General features: G+C 38.0%; 1 protein-coding gene across 1 annotated transcript in view; it reads right to left on the bottom strand.

Moving 5' to 3' along the window:
• Nucleotides 1-821: 821 nt before the first annotated feature.
• DLGAP1 (DLG associated protein 1) overlaps nucleotides 822-13,448 on the bottom strand; it is a 614,261-nt gene continuing 601,634 nt past the window's right edge. Inside the window, exon 14 of the mRNA XM_063451516.1 lies at nucleotides 822-3,082. Coding sequence (XP_063307586.1) covers nucleotides 2,867-3,082 — 216 coding nt within the window. The 3' untranslated portion in view covers nucleotides 822-2,866. The remainder of the gene's footprint in view (nucleotides 3,083-13,448) is intronic.

Consider the following 13,448-nt stretch of genomic DNA (forward strand, 5'->3'; position numbering starts at 1 on the left):
CACGCCAGGAATTTTGTTTGTATTTTGTTGACATGACTGACTTCCAACACATCTTAAGTCAGTGGAGACAAACGTTTTTCAAATCAATTGTGAACTCAGTATTTAGTGGATTAATTCAGGAGACTAATGAACTAATTCATCAATTACCTATGTTGCCATGTTTTGGTAAATTTTTCTATAATTATAGAATTATGTCCAAACTGATTACTTGTGCATGAATCCTAGAAGTGCCAGAATTATTTCCCTACATAATTCATCTTAATGTGTTTTTAAAAAAAAATATGGATTATTTTACATGGTTTAAAGGGAAGAGGAAAGCCAAACATTGAAAATATTGTCCAACCTAGTAGGTTTTCCTTTGGATCTCATCAGCATTTAAAACCAGAAACCGACTGAGGTCTGGACTTGTGCACTGCAGAAAACATTTGGTATAGCCACATTTTTTAAATTAAAGTTTGGTGGTCCGAGATTCATCTATATGGCATTTTGGTTTGGATTAATTTTTTTCAACGATTCGGGAAAAGCAAACAGGACAAACCAAAAAACCTTGAAAATGGACCAATTGGTAAACTGCAAAACATAAACATAATATAAAAATAAATGTATATTATATTGCAGTACACTGATAGGCGCACTTTCCTACCATTTGTTTCACAGAATCAATTGAGAAGAGTTAACAAATAAAGGAAAAAACAGGGGGAGCAGTAAAAAAAAAATCTGTATTTCTATATTGATATATTTATTAAATATATACTTTTTATAGATATGTAAATATAGATTTAGTTTTATTGCTCACCCTTTTTCCCTCTACTGGTCACTGCTCGATTGATCTGTGAATAATATAAATATTGGCTATCCTCTAACTATCAATCATCTTTTTTTAATCATCATATATTTTTGTGGCACTAGCAGATCTCCAAAACAAACAAAACTGTTCATTGTCCATTTTGGTTGTTTCGTGATTCAGTCATATGGCAATTTGGAGTTAACAAAATTCGGACATCCCACTCTTTGGCCAAAATTTGGACGAATGTAAATTAGTTTTAAACCGAATGCACACGTCTACCGAGATCTCGCAGCCAATCTCTCACCTTCCATAATTCCTAAGGCAGAAATAATGAGCGTGAGCCTGTGCATGTAACATATGTGCCAGTTTATGTGCAATTCAGCTGTGAGCACCTCATTCATTGAAACAAAATTGGTTATCACTCACATGAGTGAATGGAACCGGCCAGCAGCTTCCATTAACTGGTGCAAATATTTCCCATTAATTTTAATAAATTAGATGCTACTAGAGGTTGCACTGAACACTGAGATCCCTATAAGATTTTGTGAAAAGTTTTTTTTCAGTTTACCAGTTTTCAACAAACATTGAACACATTGATTTTGATATGTTTAGTTAATTTGTTGGAAGAGAATAAAGACTCTTATATTTTGTCTGTAACAGTGTGGGGACCATATGGCCCCTAATTCGGGAAACCTATTGAAAAATTATTTTGCATGGCTACATTAAAATCAATCTTAACCTGAATTCTGTATAGTTATCCTCCACACAGAGAAATATTTTTATCATCAACTCATCCTATCCTTTAACCAACCTTTGCCTCTACAGCTGGATCGCTATACTACACCTGAGCATCATGGGATATATAGTCCCTGTTAGCTGAAGAGTCAAGATGTAGCTATCCCTGTTCTAGTCTGAATGTAGGGTCCTGTAAAATGTTACACAAGCAATCTCTCATTTTATAATCTAACAATCCAGTTATTCTAGAATTGTAGGCTGCAAACCCAAAACAAATGATTGTGTAATTCAATATTTTATCATCATTGGCATATATTAAAATAAAAAAAATAAAAAAAAATAGTGAATTTGGGTTTATTGCCTCTCTGGATGAATAGTATATTATGTATTAAGCTATAATCTATTCTTAAATCTCCTTTTGGATTTTGCTATTTGCGTTTTTCTTCTAGCTGAGTGTATTATTCCTTAGTAAATATCAAACGTATGATTTACTATTGATATATACAATTGGTAAAATAAATTGCACAAACGAAACTACTTGTAAGTGTGCTTTATAGTGCACAGATGTGTTGCTGAAGTAGTCAGCAGTGTTTTAAAGGTAAATCTACATTTAGTTTAATGCCTTTATCGGCCTTTCTTGAAAGCTGTACCTCTTTCATTGCCAAAACTTGCTTTTTCTGACACCTGCGGCCAAAGGCTGTGGCAAATCTGTGACCTGGACTAAAGTGTTCCATCTGCCGTAACAATAAAAAAAGAAGTGGGGAACATGATCCAGTGCTTTTTCACATTTAAAATAGGAAGACATTAGAGTCCACAGTACTGCATAACCTACAATTTTCTATTGCTGTACACTAGATTAAAGACTGCTGTAGCTCTATACAAAAGGAGGGAGGAAGGAACCAGGGCCATAATAATGCATTTTATACAAAGGAACAAATCTGAGTTTGTGTTTTCCTTTTCTTTCCCCTTATATGTAAAAATGATAAATAAATAAATGAGACAGTTCTATTGAACATGTGCGATGGAGGCATCGTTGATTTGTGTTCAAAGAGCATCGTAATTGTGAAATGAGTGGGCATTGAAAAAAAAAAGCAGGGCTATCAAAGCCTTATAGAAATGGCAGCTGACACCACAACTAGGGGACACAATAATGGAAGCAGTAGGTAAGGAAAAAAGAACTGCAATAAAAGAGAGAGCAATAGAAAGACAAGAGAAAAATACAGATACATGTACATGGGATTGTGTTCTTTTCAACCAAACTAAAGGATATATTATATATGTAAATAGATATGATACATAATATATCCCCAGTATATTATATCTCCAGTCTTTCTTGTGGTGGCTTCATAGCCTGGTTTGAGCCTCTGGGATGTAGATCTCAATGCTATCCGCACTCTCTGTGGCTGAGTTCTGTCGGACAGATGCAGCACGCTTTGCAGACATTAGCCGTTTCCGAGCATCATGCCGTTGTCTCTCTGTACTTTCCAGAGACCTGTCCCGGACCAGTGGGGCCTGATCTTTCGATGGCTTCTTTGGCACGGGAGGAGGGACCCGTCTCTCCTGATTAAAGCAGAAGGTTTATTACATTATACAGATTCTTCATATAAGCTGTACAAACAGCTTTTCAATATATTTTATTTAGTATGCTACACATAAGAAATATATTTTTTTTTCTATCCTACATATGTAATATATTGAGAAAATGCCACAGGCCACTCTGAGCAATTCAATGAAGACATTTATCTTAGCAGCAACTGTTTGTCTAAAAGAAATGCTTTCGAATATGGAAATACAGCAAAACCAAACAATTTAGAGAAATAGCAAAAACGTATTTACAGCAAGTTGAAGATTGAAAAGGCAGTGCAGTATTTATAAGCTGCTTCACTGAAGGCAAGATGAAAGTAATTGCTCAGAATCTCACAGAGCTATATGGTACCAAAGTACACTCCTGACTATAAGAAGAAATCTTCAAAGAAATGATCTTTCAGGGCATCCTTTAAGTCAAATAGTAGAGGAGGTTGCATTACTCAAAAGATCACAAAGTAGAGTGGCAACCAGTGACAGTTTTATGGAGTGATGCATCGAAATATGGAATTTTTCATTGACTACAATTTGGCAGCTAATCAAGCATTTTACAGGGTTCTCTTTGTCCCTCAAGGTAGGTTACTTTTAGGTAATATTTGCCAAGCACAAATAGTTTTGGGGTCTTCCTCTAAATGTTCTTCATTTTGCAACATAGCTTTAGTTTTGTATTTTGTGGGGCCCGCACAAAATACAGATTGATTAAAAACCCAAAAGATACTTATGTTTTACTATCAATGATATTAATGTTTCTTTGTGATGACTTCAATTCCAAAGAGGATCTGTCACCGTCTTGGGACTTTGCATAATTTGCAAAGGCCCCTGATGGTGACCATTGTTGCTAGGGGTCTGTGGTAAAGGGACGGGTAGGTGGGGGGCAGGCAAAGGTGAGTTACACTTACCCGAGCCTGTCCATTGCGGGTGCAACCATCATCCTTCTGTTGCTCTTCTTCTGCTACTGGAGCTTCAGTTGCCAGGAGCCAACATCACTGCTGTACTCTCGCACATGCGCGAGAGTACAGCATTGAGGTCTATGGAGGGGACTACGGGATCCTCCATAGAAAGAGCTAATTTCCCTGCAGGCATCAGTGGTGTCAAGCAATGTCAAGAGAAGATAAAATACTGAGATAAACTAGTCCCTACTTTATCTCAGTATATCTTTTAACTGTGTTGGAATTTCAATGAAATTCCAACACAGTCAATATGAGTATTTCATAACAATTCTATATTTATGAAATACTAATTTTGCAGGGCTATGACAGTGCTGCTTTAATTGTTTTTTTTATAAATCGACACTTATTGCTCAGATATATGACTTTCATTTGATTTTTTCAGAGTAGCCTAAGGCTTTTTCTCAGCAATGTATATAGAAAATTATTAACTAATTGTTTGTATTTTGAAACTTCAATTAGATGGTTAGACTATAAAAAATATATCATGAATAACATTTATTTTTAACATTTAAAAATCACATATTTCTAAGACCCTCGTAGAGGTTCATACATTATTCTTAAAGAAAAAACTATTAATAAATATTAAATAATAATATACACACTTGAAGGCAGAGACGGTTTGCATAGCCTAAGTCAACTCTTGAGTAAGAGACCCTGGTTGATGTGGACATGCAGGCAAGTTATTAGGACAGTAACACACAGATATACAATGTTGCAGCCCTTATGTTAAACCAATGCATAGCTTATCTTTGTGCCGGTGCCTTAATAAATGGAGATATCACATTTTGCAGTGCTGGACCTTTATTTTTTTTCTGCTGAATTACTGGTTTCTTTTACCCAAACAAGGTATTCATAAGTGAATGATCACCACATAATTGTGTATATTAATGTCCCGTAAATTCTGACTTATGACATTGGTATATACCTATTAATGCAGGGCAGGGAAATTGAAGATTGTGACTATGAAGAGGGTAGCAAATGTACAAAGATACAACAGGGCAAGTATGAGCTTTGATTTCTGGGTGGAAATCCGGAATGGCAAAACCAATTATGACTTTTTGTTAATTATGACAGAATTTACCGCCATGTATAGAAATTCACTCCTCTGTGCATATTTTAGCGTTGTGGATGCTTTCAAAAGGAAAATGAGATTTTATGGTAATCATTCTCATCCCACTGGAACATACCTGTTCAGTTCATTTGTATACTTATTTGTGAATGTTTGTTTCACAAATGGAAATCAAAAACAACACAGTATAAGGTACAGTTGCAAGAAAAAGTATGTGAACCCTTTGGAATGATATAGATTTCTGAACAAATTGGTCATGAATTGTGATCTGATCATCATCTAAGTCACAACAATAGACAATCAGTCTGCTTAAACTAATAACACACAAAGAATGAAATGTTGCCATGTTTTTATTGAACACACCATGTGAACATTCACAGTGCAGGTGGAAAAAGTATGTGAACCCTTGGATTTAATAACAGGTTGAACCTCCTTTGGCAGCAATAACTTCAACCAAATGTTTCCTGTAGTTGCAGATCAGACGTGCACAACGGTCAGGAGTAATTCTTGACCATTCCTCTTTACAGAACTGTTTCAGTTCAGCAATATTCTTGGGATGTCTGCTGTGAATCGCTTTCTTGAGGTCATGCCACAGCATCTCAATCAGGGTTGAGGTCAGGACTCTGACTGGGCCACTTCAGAAGGCATATTTTCTTCTGTTTAAGCCATTCTGTGTTGATTTACTTCTATGCTTTGGGTCATTGTCCTGTTGCAACACCCATCTTCTGTTGAGCTTCAACTGGTAGACAGATGGCCTTAAGTTCTCCTGCAAAATGTCTTGATAAACTTGGGAATTCATTTTTCCTTTGATGATAGCAATCCGTCCAGGCCCTGACGCAGCAAAGCAGCCCCAAACCATGATGCCCCCACCACCATACTTCACAGTTGGGATGAGGTTTTGATGTTGGTGTGCTGTGCCTCTTTTTTGCCACACATAGTGTTGTGTGTTTCTTCCAAACAACTCAACTTTGGTTTCATCTGTCCACGGAATATTTTGCAGGAACTGCTGTGGAACATCCAGGTGCTCTTGTGCAAACTGTAAACGTGCAGCAATGTTTTGTTTGGACAGCAGTGGCTTCCTCTGTGGTATCCTCCCATGAAATCCATTCTTGTTTAGTGTTTTACATATTATAGATTCGCTAACAGGGATGTTAGCATTTGCCAGTGACTTTTGTAAGTCTTTAGCTGACACTCTAGGATTCTTCTTCACCTCATTGAGCAGTCTGCACTGTGCTCTTGCAGTCATCTTTACAGGACGGCCACTCCTAGGGAGAGTAGCAGCAGTGCTGAACTTTCTCCATTTATAGACAATTTGTCTTACCGTGGACTGATGAACAGCAAGGCTTTTGGAGATACTTTTATATCCCTTTCCAGCTTTATGCAAGTCAACAATTCTTAATCGTAGGTCTTCTGAGAGCACTTTTGTGCGAGGCATCATTCACATCAGGCAATGCTTCTTGTGAAAAGCAAACCCAGAACTGGTGTGTGTTTTTTATAGGGCAGGGCAGCTGTAACCAACCTATCTCATCTCATTGATTGGACTCCAGTTGGCTGACATCTCACTCCAATTAGCTCTTGGAGATGTCATTAGTCTATGGGTTCACATACTTTTTCCACCTGCACTGTGAATGTTTACATGGTGTGTTCAATAAAAACATGGCAACATTTCATTCTTTGTGTGTTATTAGTTTAAGCAGACTGTGATTGTCTATTGTTGTGACTTAGATGATGATTAGATCACATTTTATGACCAATTTGTGCAGAAATCCATATCATTCCAAATGGTTCACATACTTTTTCTTGCAACTGTAGATCAGGGGTAGGCAAACTTTTAGTCATACTGTGCAAATGCAAGATCCCTTGGCGTGCCGATCCTATATTTTTAAACTAAGGTGTGTATGTTGCCTTATTCTGCTTGTGTTAGTTTGGGTGCTGCAGTTGTTTTGCAGCATGGTATTTGTGCGTATGTGGGCTGTTATATTGTGTATAGTATACGTTCATGAGTAGTTTGTGGTATTGTGGTATTGTGTATGATGAAAGTACAAGGACCACTCCTTGTACTTTCATCTGTTTGGGACCGTGACGAAAGACCCCGGCTCCGGTGATTTAGCTGCCGATTGGACTGTTTTACTCTTTAGCTTTTTCGTATTGTGTATGATAACTATAAATTTGGGCTGTGTATTGTGGCTGCTTGTGTAACTTTGTGTGGATTATATGTCACATTTTGTGTTTGGTGTGTGTATGTGTGAGACTGCTAGTGTTATTGCATGTGAGAGGCTGCTTCTGGCTGTGTGCATGGAAGTGGATTGTAAGTGTTGTTGTTGTTGTGGGGACTGTGTGTGTGTGCTTGTTTGAGGGTTGTTGTATTATTTGTATGAGGGGAGGGCTTCTTCTTCAGCTCTGTGTATATCTAACAGTGTGGGTGGCTTCCCTGGGATCCAATGTGTACCGGGCTGCCAAGGTACAGGTCAAAGGCAGGAACTGCTGTGGCTGTTCTACTTTAGCGAGGGTTCCTGTTCACAAGTGTTGGGAGGAAGTGATCTGAGATCACATACAGTAAGTGCTGCAATGTGTAAATCAAGGATTGTTTCTAACCACCTGCAACAGAGACTCCCGATAGGCCAGAACTTGTTTATCTCTGGCAGCCTTGTGTGCCGTGCAAAGCGTTTCATTAAATGAAATTGCAACATATTTTGCTGTGAATCCCTATTTTGGACTTTCTAACTAGTAAGACAAAAAATACCCATAAATGTCTCAAAAAATGTGCTCCCTTCTAATGACACCCTGTCTGATGGGCTACTGTATCCCACTTATATGATATCAGTAGAAACCAAGTAGGAAATGCAAAACATTTTATTATATAGCACTATCCAACAAATTATACTCCTAATGCATATTGTTATCTCAATAGCTGAGGAGACACACAAGGTGACCTGTGGACATTATTCTCCAATTAAGCTCTTATCAGGGAAAAAAAACTTGTTCTAACTTCATTCAATAATGGCTACCCTATCTGCCAAGATGGCACTTTGAAAACCAGTTGTAACCTTAAATCAACCACTTGTCAATTTGAAAATTCAAAGATGATTGTTTTGGGTCTTTTTTTTTTTTTCGTAAAAGCTTTTATTTAACATTTAAAGAACAAGTGATACAGTGCATCAGTTTATAGCAATACATTTTGAAAAAAGTTATGTTAGGGAAGATAAATTAATAACGAGAACATGAAATATATAAAAATAAAGTTCAGATACAAAATGTCCAATATTTTACAAACTGTGTTAATAATGTATGGTAATATATATCGAGCCCCTGAGTTAAAGATCTAATATCCTTTCTGAGAACCAGATGATACCGTTTTTATTGGTAAAATTGGTACTAGTTTTCCAGGTAACTAATTAATCCTTGAATAATTATTGTATTTTTGGTTTTACTCTCACTTTCGTTGTCTCTTTTATTAAGCAGCCCACTTAAACAACTTCAGCTGTTTAACCCCTTAACGCCGTTACGGCGTGCTACGCCGTCACGGGTTAAGTGGGCTTTAAAGCCGTTATGACGGCATAGCACGCCGTAACGGCTTGCAGCCCCAGGAGGTAAGTTATACTTACCTCCGCCGCGATCCGCTTCGGGAGGACTGCCTCACAGCCCAGGCAGCCCTCCCACGGCAAATGAGGCCCCCGGGGGCCATGTGATCGCTCTCAAAGAGCGATCACATGGCCCCCTATAGCTGGCTGTGGATCTGCCAGCAGGGGGACTGTTTGAAATATCAGACAGTCCCCCTGCTGGTGGGAAGTATAAAAAATAAATCAAAGACAAGTGTAAAAATAAATTAAATATATTTTTATATATATATAATATGTATATATATTATATATATAATATATATACATATTATATATATGTAACGTCATACAAAGTGTATTTTAATATTAATATAAGTATATATATTAATATTAAAATACACTTAGAATGACGTTACATATATATAATATGTATATATATTATATATATAATAGATGTACATATATATATTATATATAAATACGTATAATTAAAATAATAAATAAATTAAATAATAAAATAAATAAATAAAATATTGAAACAAAATTTAATATAAATTATATATGCATATGTAATTTCATTCTAACTGTATTTTGTTATTAATATATATATATCGGTAACAAAATACACTTAGAATGACATTCTATATATATCTATATATATATAAAATACAAATAACCGCAAATATATATATATAGATAAATACATATAATTACATAAAAGATTACATTAGTATACACGTAGAATTTAAATACCTATAAATGCATATATATTAAAATTCTACATGTATATTTAAATAATCTTTTAACGTAATTATGTGATTTGATTAATTAAAATTTGATTGAAATGCATGACAACACAAGGAGAAAGTGCAGAGAATTTAATTCGCAAGCACTATATTTGACCCTGTAACTCTCCAAGACACCATAAAACCTGTACATAGGGGGTACTGTTTTACTCGGGAGACTTCGCTGAACTCAAATATTCATGTTTCAAACTGGTAAATTGTATTACAACGATGATATTTTAAGTAAAAGTGAAGTTTTTTGCATTTTTTACAAGCGAACTGCACTTTTATGGTCTATATTATTGTTGTAATATGTTTTACTGTTTTAAAACACTAATATTTGTGTTTAGTGAAGTCTCCCGAGAATAACAGTACCCCCCATGTACAGGTTTTATGGTGTTTTGGAACGTTAGAGAGTCACATATAAGGCTTGCATTTCATTTTTTTCACATTGAAATTTGCCAGATTGGTTATGTTGCCTTTGAGAGCGTATGGCAGCCCAGGAATGAGAATTACCCCCATGATGGCATACCATTTGCAAAAGTAGACAACCCGAGGTATTGCAAGTGGGGTATGTCCAGTCTTTCTTAGTAGCCACTTAGTCACAAACACTGGCCAAATATTAGTTTTTTGCTTTTTTCACACAAAAACAAATATGAACGCTAACTTTGGCCAGTGTTTGTGACTAAGTGGCTACTAAAAAAGACTAAACATACCCCACTTTCAATACCTTGGCTTGTCTACTTTTTCAAATGGTATGCCATTATGGGGGTAATTCTCATTCCTGGGCTACCACACCGTCTCAAAGGTAACATTACCAATCTGGCAAATTTCAATTTGAAAATGTAATGTTCTATATTTGACCCTGTAACTTTCCAAAACAACATAAAACCTGTTAATGGGGGGTACTGTTGTACTCGTGAGACATCGCTGATTACAAATATGTGCATTTTTTTTGCAGTAAAAACAGTATTATGACATTCACAGTTAAAATGTCAGACGGAAATGCAAATTTAAAAAAAAATCTTATTTTCTCACATTTTTTTAACTTTTATTCATAATAAATGATCTTCCATATATGAATAGTTAATGATAGATTAAAGCCCTGTTTCTCCTGAACAAAATGATATATAATAAGTGTGGGTGCATATAATTTGAAAGAGGGGAACTACGGGTGAACAGACACATAGCGCAAATTCCAGTTTTTGTTTACGTTTTGTTTTGATCAGAACGTGCACTATTGACTCCGTCCTGAAGGGGTTAATATAAGGGTGTTTCAGGGACAGGGGACATGAGAGCCAGATTCATATTTAGCCTACAAGAGCATGCCAGTCTGCCTGTTAAAAGCTGCCAGTGGTGCCCAAATCAAGATTGCAGGAGTCAGTGGCGTACCTACCATGGTCACAGGGTTTGCCGCTGCGAATGTGCCCCTTAATCCAGGGTGCTCAGCCACAGCCACGTTCCCTGCAACTATGGGTCGCCTGGATACCTTCCGGGCCAGTCTGCGTTCCCCGGGTGTCTGGCAGGAGGGCAGAACTACGCTGCTTCCCTCCTGCCTATGTGTAGCATGGCCGAGCGGTCTGACAGGAAGTGCTCACTGTCAGAGCATCTCCTGTCAGACCGGTAACCATGTCGAAAAGCAGATAGAGGAGGGAGACAGAGGTAGGAATGGGACACATGGAGAGGAGGGGGGAGAGAGGAAGTTATGGGACACATGGGGGTTGGGGGGAGAGAGGAAGGGTATGGGACACATGGAGGGAGGAGAGAGGGAGGGTATGGGACACAATGAGGGGAGAGAGGGAGAGTATGGGACACATGGAGGGGAAAGGGAAGAGATGCAGGTTTGGAGGGGGTGAGGGAGGAATGGAAAAACATAGAGGGGCTGGGAGGAGACAGAATGGGACACGTGGAGGGGCTGGGGGGAAATGTATGTGACACATGGAGGGGCTGGGAGGGAGGAAGATATGGGACACATGGAGGGGCTGAGGGGAGAGGGAATGGGACACATGGAGGGGCTGGGGTGAGGAGTGTATGAGCACATGGAGGAGCTGAGGGGGGAGAGGGAATGGGACACATTGAGGAGCTGTGGGGCAGAGGGAATCAGACACATGGGGAGCCTGGGCACGGGAATGAGACACATGTGGGAGCTGGAGGAGGGAATGAGATGGGGGGGGGGGGTGGGTGAGACACATGGGAGGGGGAGCCCCAGGGCAATTTTTGTAACAGGGCACGGTGGATTCTAGTTACACTTCTGGCAGGAGTCTAAGAGAGCAGGGTTTTCCTCATGGCTCTGTCCCATAAGAATTAACACAGTGATCTCAAACTCAGGAAGCCAAGATGTTGTTTGAGGGAGGAAAGTAATATGGATGGCAGGTACACACACAAACACCACTACACACATTGACAGGTGCTACCTTGTATAAACATGGCTATGCACACTCTGTCTGTGTGTATACAATTTATTTTATCATATTAAGTCTTTTTTGGGGGGTGGGATAGGCGTGAGAATTCTGTGCCTAGCCCTGGAGGACGCTGAATTAATTTTTACATAATGGTACATATTCGGAATGCAATGCCAATCTAGCTGATAACAGATGTAACTTGCCACCAATGACTAGCCAGTGTTGAAGTAGTTGTGATTATGCTACAAAAGGTAGACCAGCTGCATTTCCTAACATTTAAAATAAATCTATGGTGTACCACAGGAGGTCACATTTATTTTAAGGTCCTTGCAGCACTGTATAGAATCTGTTAGTAATGGGGCAAAGAGCAGGATGGATGATCTGCTTAAAAATGTGTATATCATGGAAACTGGGGAATTGTATATTTATTAACTAAGAAATTCAAAAAGAATAAGAATTGTTTTGGAAAACAAAAAAAAAGAAGCAAGTATTCTTTTGTTACTGCTGATACACAGTCATGTTCTATTTGGAATAATCCAGTGAACATGATTATCAAGGTGTATCTAGTACCTAATTTGATGTGGATTCCCACTGCAATGTTAGGGGGTCATGTATAATAATTGCTGCATTCACTTTCATGTTTGCTTCAGGAAAATAAACTGATGGCACAGTAGGAATATTTTGACACATATAAGGGAATAAAAGGCATAAATAGGAAAAGCAACAGAAAAACAACCTAAAAGTGAGAATATATTTTATACTTACCCTATGCCAGGGTGTTTGCGATGCCGCATTAACTGACATTAATTGTCTCTTGCAGATGACGTACGTTCTAAACTCACTGTTGGTATTTAAATGGGATCTCTGCTCATCACCTTGCCCTTAAGAGAGCACAACAGGCATCCAGATTGCTTCATCCTAATGAAGTGGTCTGTGCGCAGTGGCCCCTTAGTTTTCTATTAAATATATATAAATTATATTTTCCCGACAGCCACTAGAGGCACTTGGTTTTCAGTAAAATGCTACTCATGAAGCAGCATTTGATTAGCACAGCATTTTGCTGCACATGCGCATGTTTATGGGGAAACATTGGGTTGACTGAGTTCATCAATCTTGATCATCTCAGCGAGCAAGGCAGAGAAGCAGTAGCGTGAACAGCATGGTGAGGGAAACTCATCTTTCAATCCTTAGGGGAGCACTATAGCATTTAAGAATACATGGTTGTATTTCACACACTATTATGTTCCTATAAGACAGGTAAAGAACCTCAGATTTGCTCTCTTCACCACCAAGCTGATCTATTTGATCCTTATGGCTCGGTTATGTTACCATGCTACGCTCCAGCTGTAGATTCTAGACCCAACAACTTATATTTGTCCACCGATGCAGTCAATTTGCCCTACTCACCCACCAACAATCGGTACATACATTATGCACAAGCTCACAGGCACAAAAAATAAACAGACCCGGAAAGCCAAAGAACAAATCAATGCCGCAATGTAACTGTCGATGTAAAAATAAAGAATTAAAAAAAAAAATAATAATAATATACAGACCCTAATGCAATCACATGCAC

The sequence above is a fragment of the Pelobates fuscus genome, chromosome 4 (genome assembly GCF_036172605.1).
Source record: "Pelobates fuscus isolate aPelFus1 chromosome 4, aPelFus1.pri, whole genome shotgun sequence".
Taxonomy (NCBI): domain Eukaryota; kingdom Metazoa; phylum Chordata; class Amphibia; order Anura; family Pelobatidae; genus Pelobates; species Pelobates fuscus.